Source organism: Engraulis encrasicolus, chromosome 12 (assembly GCF_034702125.1).
Source record: "Engraulis encrasicolus isolate BLACKSEA-1 chromosome 12, IST_EnEncr_1.0, whole genome shotgun sequence".
Classification (NCBI taxonomy): Eukaryota; Metazoa; Chordata; class Actinopteri; order Clupeiformes; family Engraulidae; genus Engraulis; species Engraulis encrasicolus.
The window spans coordinates 52,548,780-52,559,809 of NC_085868.1; the positions used below are offsets into that span (position 1 = coordinate 52,548,780).

The window sequence follows — 11,030 nt, forward strand, 5'->3', positions numbered from 1 at the left end:
CGCTTTGTAGGTGTAAGTGTAGTGTCTGTTTCCATGCGCTACTCTAATACATACTAAAAGCCCTAACATCTCCTTACACTTACCTTTTTTGCCAAGCCAATGCTATTTGACATTGATACTGAAGTAAAAATGACTCTTTGTCAGTGTTGGTCATTTTTCTGGTGTTTTTATTTTAGGCATAACTCTTTGGAAGGATGAGGACATGAAGAACAAGACACATGTCACTCCACAACCCAACACAAATTTCAAGGTGTCAACATCTGAGTCACTCAGTGAGAAGATGAATCTTCTAGATGTGAGCATCTCCGTGAAGGCTAGCGTCCTCTCTGGGATGGTAGAAGTGTCCGCATCTACAAAGTACCTGAACCAGAACACCACCTCAACTCGTCAGTGCAGAACCACCCTGAAATACCACGTGACCACCGAGTTTAAAGAACTCATGATATCTGAACTGGAAGCTCCAAACCCTGATGCAATAGACGTGCAAGATGCCACCCATGTGGTTGTAGAGGTGCTGTACGGAGCCGATGCACTGATGGAATTCCAAGAAACAGCTCGTGATGATGCACAGAAGCAAGATGTCAAAGTAGAAATGAGTGTGATGCTCAACAAGATCCCGTTCATTGATGTCAGTGCGGAAGGAAGCGTGAGCATGACCGATGAAGACAAGGAGAAGGTGAAGAATTTCAGCTGAAGCTTTTATGGTGACTTTGGTCTGAAGAATCTCCCCAATACATTTGAGGAGGCCGTGAAGGCCTACAAAGAGCTGCCCAGTCTACTCGGGGAGAAGGGAGAGAAGGCTGTACCTCTGACGGTCTGGTTGTATCCTCTCAGCAAACTTGGCAGTTTCCCGGACAAGCTGAAGAGAATGATCTCAGAGCAGCTTGTATCTGAGGCAGAGAAGATGATTGAGGATTTCCACCAGGCCGAGATTAGGACCAATGACCTGCTGGAGAAGAGCGAGGACATCAAAGCCAAAGACATCGTCAGCAAGCTCGAGCAGTTCCAAAGTGGTTTGAGGATCTTCACCACTGAGATGCTAGGGAAAATGGCCGACCTAATCCCGGCTATAAGAGAAGGGAGTACGGGGGAAGCCGTTTTCAGGGACCTCCTGAAGACCCGAAACGAGTCTGCATTCAGTGGGAGAGACATGGGGAAGTGGCTGGATGACAAAGAGACCGAGATCAACACTCTAACGCTGCATCTCAAAAAGCTCCAGTACGAGCTTAAACCTCCAGGCCGTGAGCTTGACATGTTTCTGGCAGATCCAGACGTCAAAGATGCATTCGTCTTCAGCTTCACCTCACTGAGCTATGAGGAACCATACCTGAAAAGAATCTCACAAGAGGCAGACGGCTTCAAAGATGGTGCCCTTAGCAGTACCCCTAAACAGTACCTAGAAAACCCTGTTCCCTGGTACCTGAACCCACACGTGAAGGAGGCTATACATAACTCGGTCAATGTTTTCAACTATGCACCCACTAAGCACCAAGTCATTAGTTACATTTCAGACCCAGATTACCCAGGAGCATCTGTTCGCTGGTATCGCAACGCTGTCCTCATGAAACCACACGTTGTGAACATCCAGAAAATATGTGAGTTTCTGTCTGACATTTATTGCTCTACATGCGTGTATCAGGCTTATACGAAATTCCGAATTGAATGAATGAAATTGAAATTCAAAGTAATGCCATAATACAAACACTAGGTGGTGTCATTACGTTGAATTTCTTTGAATTTAAGCTACATCACCCATTGAGAGTACATAGAACACCACCACCTAGTGTTCATATTATTGCATTACAGTGAATTTCAATTGACTCAATGCGGAGTTTCGTGCAAGTATTGAAATTGAAAATGAAGTGTGGGGTACAGGTATGGGGTAAAAAGGAGGGTGGAAGGGTTTACCGTTATGACTTCATTCCATTAAGGTTGCAAAATCATGAAAATAGAGCTAGACCTTTCAGTTGCAAATTCACACAACTGAAACACACACACACACACATTATTTTTTAGTTCTCAGGGGAAAAAAACATGTGGGAAGATTTTTTTCTGTATCATCAAGTATTTATTTAGACAGAATATAACCTGATGTTGTGTTGCTTTCTGGTTTTGCCTGTAGATTCCTGTGACCTCACATTTGACCAAAGCACAGCCAACCGGCATATCATGCTCTCCGATGACAACAAGACGGTGAAGTTTGTGAACATGGACCATTACGAGCCATATCCTCCCAACCCAGGGAGATACACACGCCAAGTCGGCGTTTCTACTGTGGAACCTCTTACTGGACGTCACTACTTTGAGTTGGAATGGATTGGGCACTTCATTGACATAGGGGTAACCTGTAAAAGCAGTATTGATCAGAACTCGAAGATATTATATCTGCAATGCGATGAACTCAGATACAAATTCTCATGTAACGAGGACAGGTTCCACATTGACATACCCTGCACCGGATCCCGAAGGGTAGGGGTGTATGTTGATGCAGAGGCCGACACAGTGTCGTTCTACAGTGTTTCCTCTGACATACTCACACACCTGTACACGTACACCTCCCCATTGCCCATCAAGCCCCTCTATATGATAGTTAACTTTGAATCAGACAACTGCTCTGTGGTCATACAACAGATTACGTCTTAATGTTTTGCTCTTTTTAATTCACGAGCATTTGAGCATGCACACGGGAACGCATGCAGGCACACACACGTACGCACGCAAGCACAGATTTCTTACACAGCTGCAGTTCAATGGGCGTCACATAAATAAAAGTAGGCCTATAAGTCATCGCAATGAAAAAGGGGAAAGGATCAAGGAATAAAGAAGACATTAATTAACCGGAATTAAAGGGGATAGGAAAACGAATGAATAAGAAAAAAATGTATGTTTTAATTGGAAGTGGTAATATTTGTTACCAGTGCAGTGTCATTGGGTGGATATATACGCCGTGTGATTTTAACACAATACACATACAGTACTTAACAACATGTGGCACTCTGTATATGCTTATGAATTTGCTTGTGATTGTGATTATGAGTGAAGCTTTCTACTAAAATCTGTTACTGTTGTAATTGCTATACCATACAAAATGACGTAAGAGATAAATTGTTAAAGAAAATATAACCTTTTTGATATAATTCTGAAGTGTTGAATGGGTTTGATTGAAATAAAACTTTTTCATTGGCTCCAAGTGACTGATTCTCCTTCATTGTGTTATGTATCCCAATTCTTTATGACAAACATTTGGTCAGAACAGAAAACTGCCGATCACCTGATTGCAGGTCTAAATTGGTTCAAGGTTATGGTCATTTGAAAAATTTTACATTTTAATTGTAAAAGTGTAAATATATTTCAATATAGCCTCTTACTGCAGATTGGGTCTCCAGCAGGCCTATTCACTAGGCTACTTGCTGAAAATACTCAACTACATCATAACAACATTGCTATGACAGTGCCGAGGTACACTGTGTAAGATTTTTAGTTGTTTATTTCCAGAATTCATTCTAATTAGGCTTCTTCAATGTGTTTTAACAATATACAAATTTATATGATCCACTATTCAAATCACCTTGCCAAATACTGTACTCGAGCACTGGCCTAATAAATGTGTTTTATACAAGTCAACTCAGCCATTGACATAACCTACATAAACAAGCTCCAGGAACAACAGTACCGTACAAGACAAACAAATCTACAGGTCCACAGATTTAAAGCTTAAATCTCTTTTTAATACAGTCAGGGCAATATAATATCTTTATATACTGTATAGGGTGAACAGAGATGGTGGTGTGGTGTTGAACAATCACTGTGTCAGATGATTCGTTTTAATTCCTGCAGTAACATTGAAAGTAGAAGTGTGCATCACCTGTGTCCGATTCAGGGCTTGAAAATTAAATTATTTTTCAATCGTTCCGTTCCGAACGGTTCAGGTAGGCCTTTATTTAACGTTTTCGTTCCTGAATTCGTTCCGGCACCAAAATTTCGTTCCTGAACCGGTTCGGAACGCAAACTATCGTTCGTTCTTATCGTTCCCGGAAGTGTTTTGCGGGCCTATCAAGTTTATTTTTATGGACTGTATCTTATACCTAGAATAGGCGTACCCATTAGTATTTGCCCTCGATTTACACAGTAGCTACTCTATCCCCAAAATAATAGGCTAAATCACAGGCGGCATCCAAAAACATTCAGATCTCACATTCTGGATACGTGCTAAACTCCTTACCTGGCTGTAAGTTTTATCCATATGGAGATCTTGCGCTATAATTCCTAACCTTGCATGGTGTAGATATGGTGTAGCTGATCTGTTGCTGACAAATAACTCCAATTTCCTGTGTAACTCTACAGCACAAACACTTCAATGTATGCTTCAGGGTATGCTTTTGTGAACTTTTATAAAATATATAGAGAACGAAATAAACCGTTATTAACCGGTTTTGTGGATTTCAGAATAACGTTTCTGTTCAGGAACAGTTGAAGACCATTTCGTTTTCGTTTCTGTTTCTGCTCCTCATAAAATTGCGTAAAATTCCGTTCGTTCCCGTTTTCGTTTTTTATTCCTTGAACCGGTTCGAAGCCCTGTGTCCAATTGCAATGGGAGTCATTTTAACTGAGGTGGCCATAATTTAGACAAGCGTAGATCACTCCGCCTGGGTAATATAGTCCCATAACAACATACTAAAACAAGAGCATGCGATGGGATTCTTGGTCGGTAAGTTTCATTTTTTAGTGCAGTGTCCTATTTTAGATTGAATTTAGGATGCACCCCGTGCTTCAACCAACTGAGGTGAACAGATCCCCAGTTAACATGGGCCCAATTTAATCCGACACACCCCTCTACTCTCCAACTGGGGCAGAGCTGACTAATACCCTCCCTCCATCTCCTCTTCTTCCTCTCCAATGTCAGTAAACATACATGTCATGTATCAACCTCCATCTCACCCTCTCTCACACATGTTCACATCTGCACGTGGGCAGACTCACACGCAGACCTCTTGCACCTGTTGCCACCAAGGCAGTGGGTTAGTTCCATTATCATGACTCGCATCCTCCCTTGTACTTGTGGCCTTGTGATGACGTAAGATGTCACTGATGACAGAAGTTGAATTCTATGGGGCACCCAAGTCACGCCCTCTATTTCCTGGGGCATGGAGAGTCAAAAAATAATCACTGGGCTTGAAATTAGTGTTCTATTTCGTTCCTTCTGACCGCCAGAGGCGGTGCTTTCAGCACTGAATATTCATCTTACGGATCAGCAGGTCGAGAATTAATATCAACAAAGTAACACGTGACCTGGGTGACGTCACCCGGTGACCCCCGTGTCAGGGGTTAAGACACCGGTGAACCCAGGAAGCGACGTCTTTCATCTTCTCGATTGCAGGTTTCGAGTTGATCGTTTGAGATTTTGGGATTGACCTGACGCTTTGTTCGTTTCGCACCCATAGGGTTGGGGCTGTGGGTTTTCCACCCCCCATGAAACGGCGTTGGTCGCTTTTTCCTTTGAGTATCTCTTTCACATTTACGATGTGTCCGACTCCGACTGAGTGTTATTCGCTCGGTGGAGGAGGGCTGGCTAGGCTACCTAGCCTGCCTAGCCCCTGGCTCGAGGCACTGTTCTCGCCGACTGGAGGCTAAACTTGTCCTTTCCCGTGGAAGGTAGGCCGTTTTCTGATCATGTATTAACTGCTACCGCGTTATCTTCAGTAGTGTTTCCCGCAACTGGATTTGACGAGCGGTCTCGTGGCGTGATACGCTTTCGAGTTGGGATTAGGTATTAACGCCTGCCTGCCTATGTTGGCCATCGTTTGGGTAAGTGGACTGTCATTTACTGTTTCGATTTATTTTCGCGGTGTTTCTCGCCGCGGAATGTTACTATTACTGGGCGATTGTTGTGACACTCGACGCGAGCTCGGTTACTTGGGTTCGCGTGCCTGTATTTACGTTACGGCTTCATTGTTTGTACAGTGTAGCCTGTCTGTACGGTTGCTCCACGGGCCAGTGTGTTTCGCTGTGCCCTTGCACCGTTGGCGTCACGCTGCTCCAGAGATTCAATCTACAATACAATCTCTCTCTCTCTGGCTGCACTCTGCTCACCCCGGTTGTTATTCCTGCCGGGTTGTGTTCTTCAGGGGGCAGTCGTGGCTCAGGCCCGACTGGACCGCAGCTGAAATGCCCTTGAGCGAGGCATCCCCGGGCACCATTCAGCAGGCAGCCCACTGCTACGGACTAGTGTGTGTAATTCAATGTGATTCACTAGCCCAAATGGGATAAATGCTCCTGTACACTGGTTTATTATTGTCTGTTTTCACCTGGGGTGTCTTCGCCCCAGAAGTGTATATTTGCCTTGCATTTCTATCACTGTGCTACTCCTGTCTGCCCATGATATTGGCTGTGCTTATGGTATGTCCTCTATGGTGAGTCACTGGGTGTACAGCGCCTACCGACTACATTGCAATGTAATGTACTTTACTTTACTTTATTTCTTCAGGACATTGCACATGAATGAACGTATACATACATGTACATATATGTAAATATGGCAGATTGTAGCCCGAGGGCTAATTTCCATCTGGTGTCCAAAATAGGCCGAATCCAAAATGTTAATGTCCATTATTATTTGCTTGTCAGCTTGGTGTTGCCGCCTGGCTGCTGGCTCCTGTTGGCTACACTTGGGGCGTCCTCGCCCCTTGTGTTTTATATTCGCAGTATTTGCTGGACATTGTAGTGTCATCTCCTACCTGCTGCCAACTTTTTACCTACTATTGGGGTGCCCTCGCCCTGTGGGTATGTGTTGTTTGTTTGTTCCCTTCTGTGTGTTGCAGTGTTCGCTTCCCGACACGGGACCCTCATCTTGCCTGATTACTGGGTTTCTTCTTGGCTGCCATTGGGTGTCCCAGCCCCTTCTGTGTGGTATTCACCAGTTGGCCTGGAGCTCTTGCATCGGCTACCACTGGGGTGTCTTCGCCTGCTGTGTGTATTGCCTTGTTTACCTGTCGGCCCTGACTGTCCGACTGCTGGCTTCCCTCTCGGCTACCACTGGGGTGTCCTCGCCCTGTGTGCCTGCCTGCCTGACTGATGCATTGTCGTCTAGGCCCCTGGGACTGGTGCCTCTCCTGCCTGGAGCTGAGATGCCTGCGGCTGAGGTTGACAGATGTGGCCTGTGCTGCTTGCTCAGGTCTGCGTGCGAGAGCACTTACGGCCGGGCTGACGCGATTTGGCCCTCGGCCTACAGTTCCGCTGGCCACTGGTGGAGTTGTCGGCCCTGTTTTGCCGACCTGCAGCCTCTGACACACGGTGACCGTGTTTTCAAATGTGCCCTGCCTGCTAGCGACCCGGACGGTCGCACGCTGCCGCCACGGCTGTCGCCCACCGCCGCCACGACTGTCGCCCACCGCCGCCACAGCTGTCGCCTGCCGCCGATGCCCGCACCATGCCCTCTGTTCAGGTGACGCCGTCACAGCCCAGTTGCATTGCTTGTTGCATTGCATTGGCACTGGGCCCTTTCTGGGTGAGTTGGCCATGGGTGTTTTTCGCCCGATGGCTACATGTGAGTGCCGTACCTGCTACTGCTACAGAGTGGGTTTCTGGCCACAGGTGGCCTCCACCCTGTGACATGCTTGTTGATGCCATGACTACTACAGCTGCCACGGCGTGCCGCTGGGCCGTACGCACCCTGCCATTCCGGTTTACATGGCTTGCTCGGTTGCTTCGCATGCTTGCATACTTGCTCTCTTGCATAGCTGCATGACTTGCATGAGACCGCATGTGTGCTCCCCGCTCCTCTGCTGGTCTCTACCATTCAGCGTCCTGCGACTGTCTGTCGCTCTCCTGGATACCGCCTGCTGTCGGCTGTTTCATCCATTGGCTTCTTGTGGACGCCCGGAGCACCTCAATCGCCATGACTACTACAGTTGCGCGTGTTGCTCAGCTTCATGCCCCTCTGTGTAGCTTGCTTTTCCCTACCTCACGACTGGTTCTAGTCGTTCTCCTGGGTTTGGCTGACCGTGGGTGTCTCCACCAGTCAGCTCCTTGCATGCACCGTTGGCGTTTCCGCCTGTACGACTGCTGCTGCTCTGGGTGAGTGGTTTCACACCATACCCTGTTTTATGCTCTTTGGCACTCCTGCGGGACTGTCTGGAGTCTGTTGGCCTTGGCCGTCTTCACCGTGGACCGTTGTGAGTACAGTTGGTGCCTTCGCCTCTTCTGCTGTGGCTTCGGTATGCAAGATATGCTCTGCGTCCTGTTGTCCGCCTTTGCCCACTGTCGTACGTCTGGCATGTCGTCGTCCTCCTGGCCTGGTTGAGCCTGGGACTCTTTTGCCCCTTGGCTCGCGGAGTGTGCCGTTGGGCTTAAGCCTCTGTGACCGGTGCACGTGTATGTCGGCATTGCTGCCCTGGGTACAGGACCCAGGTGCTTCCTTCATTGTCCTCGACTGTGGCGCGTAGGTCGACTGCTGCACGTCGTCCCCCCGAGCTCTTGGGCTATGCGTGGACTTGCCATGGGCTACTTAAGAGTGCCATTGGTGCCGGCACCACTGCAGCTGCGGCTGCTACTGGTATGTTGGAGCGTTACCGCTCCTTCTCCCATTGTTCTTCATGTTTCCCCACTTCATGTGTGGTATATCCGGGGGTCAGGATGCCACTCTGACTGCTACTACTGTACGGGAGTGACCCCACTCCGGGCTCTCCCTTCGAGTTTTCGGTGGCTTACGACTGTTCGCTCTGTTGGCCTCGCTATGGATGGTCTCACATGAGTGCTCTGGGCACCGGTGGGCGTACACGCCCCTACGACTGTGGATTCTGCATCTGGCTGGTTCATGCTCTGCTGTCTGCTGCAGGAGCATCGCAGTTGGCTTGTCATGGGCATCTGCGCCCTGTGTCGCGCACCTTTCCCGCTGGGGCCGGCTTGTTGACGCTTGGACTGTTTACGCGTCTCTGCTGCAGTGGCTGTACCTACTACTGGTTACCCTGCCTGTCCCGCCTGTCTATACCCATGGCCCCTATGTGGCCTTTACTGGTGTTTGGCCGACCGTGACGCTGTGCGCGATGGGTCGACGATCAGGCATTGGCCGGGCTGCAGGAGGCCTCCATCTATGGCCCTGCCGGGTATTGAACCACTTCTGACCGCCCTCCTTGCCTTGCCGGTCAGGGCGTTGATCTGGTGGGGTGCACTGCCCTGGCCACTTAGACACGTCGCAGATGAGCTCGTCTGCGAGGTCTATGATGCAGCGCTGCGTACGACGTGCATGGGGTTCTTGATGTCCCATGTCTTGGTGGCCTTCTCTCGGCCCCCATGGACCGTTTTGGGACGCCCCCTGTGAGTTCTCTTTGACTCCTGGTTGCTGGCATTCGCCTGTCTGGCCTGAGTGCCGGGGCAGAGTCACACAAACCTTGGCCGTGGTACGGTGATTGGTTTGGCTTGCGCGACACCCTTGTCGGGGCCTTGCTGGAAGCAGTCTGCTCTCTTCCGGCGGCCCCTAAATGTCCCTTTTGGTCCGTCCGCTTTGGGCAAGCCATGACGCGGCTTTTGTGTCGCACCGGCCGTGCAGCCGGTGCTGCATGTGGTTTTGTTTCGCTCACGCTGTTGTTCTCGACCTGGTGCGCTTTGTCCTGTTCTCGACATGCAGACCCCCGGCCTGGTGTCTCTAGGCGTCGGTTTCTGCTTGTGACCAGCGTACTTGCGGGCATTGGAAGTGGAGGCTCTCCTTCCTTGCTCTCCGCCCCTTCCAGGTGTTGGGCATGCCGACCTCTGCATCCCACGTTGTCCCTCTTGGCCTCCGCTTGCTGAGGCCTCTTTGGGTTGGATATGCCGTTATGGCCCCTGCCAGGTCCTACTGTCGCTGACTGCTCTACATTGCGTCTGGCTACCATGTCCGCCTTCGACTCTGGAGGTGGAACTCGCGTCTGTTCCGCTCTGCCCTTGCGCCGTGGAGTCATGCCCACTGCTGCTGCCCTTGCGCGGTGCGGTCGTGCCCACTGCTGCTGCCCTTGCGCGGTGCGGTCGTGCCCACTGCTGCTGCCCTGGACGGTTGGTCTGCGGTGGCAGTCCAACACTGCCTGCGACCTGTGGGCCCCCTGATGATGGCCGTACCTTGGATGAATGTAGGGACTGGCCATCCTGATTGCCCTCAGACGCTCTCTGGCCTGTCTTGCGGTCTTGTGTGGAGCGGGCGGCTCATCTATCATGTGCGCCGCCTTGAGTCCTTGCCCTCTCTGGGCCTGTTACAGCGGCTGCTTTCAGAGGCCGACACTTGTCTGATGGGCATGGGAGCAACTTCCTTATGGGCGTCCAGTGCCCTGTTGTTGACCTTTTCCGTGGTTCGCCTCTTCCATTGTGGCTCCTCCCGTTTGTGGCACCGGGTGGTATGGTACCGCTACGGGGTGGCACAGGTGTCCCCGTCAACTGCTATGCTAACTGCTTACTTGCTGCCCCCTGTGGTTCTCACTCAGGGAGCTCGTGGATCCTTTGGGCCAGGTTACACTGGCTTCCATGTGGCCGTTGGTACGTGCTAGGACGTGTACGGCACGGCCTCCTCGGCATCAGGCTGCACCATTGCCTGGTTTTCTTACTGTTGCCCCACATGTTACTGTGGTGCTGGCGGTGGCTTCAGGCCGTCTCAGTAGTACTGACGACGGGTAGGCACTCCTCATGACTTTGTTGGTATTGGTCATCCAGTGCTGAAAGCACCGCCTCTGGCGGTCAGAAGGAACGAAATAGAACGAAGGTTATGTATATAACCACGGTTCTATGAGTTCCGGATGACCGCCAGAGCTTGGCAGTCACTCGGAGTGTGTTCGAGAAGATTTGCCAAGACGTCGCTTCCTGGGTTCACCGGTGTCTTAACCCCTGACACGGGGGTCACCGGGTGACGTCACCCAGGTCACGTGTTACTTTGTTGATATTAATTCTCGACCTGCTGATCCGTAAGATGAATATTCAGTGCTGAAAGCACCGCCTCTGGCGGTCATCCGGAACTCATAGAACCGTGGTTATATACATAACCTTCGTTTTGTCGACACCAATCCAAACCTTGG

General features: G+C 49.7%; 1 protein-coding gene across 1 annotated transcript; it reads left to right on the forward strand.

Annotated features, from left to right (window-relative positions):
* The first annotated feature begins 202 nt into the window (after window positions 1-202).
* Window positions 203-7,998, forward strand: LOC134459597 (cytolytic toxin-alpha-like). The gene is made up of 5 exons (XM_063211948.1): window positions 203-676; window positions 722-1,595; window positions 2,123-2,259; window positions 7,325-7,441; window positions 7,945-7,998. Exons 1-5 carry the CDS (start codon window positions 203-205, stop codon window positions 7,996-7,998), a joined length of 1,656 nt encoding a protein of 551 aa, XP_063068018.1.
* Window positions 7,999-11,030: the final 3,032 nt, after the last annotated feature.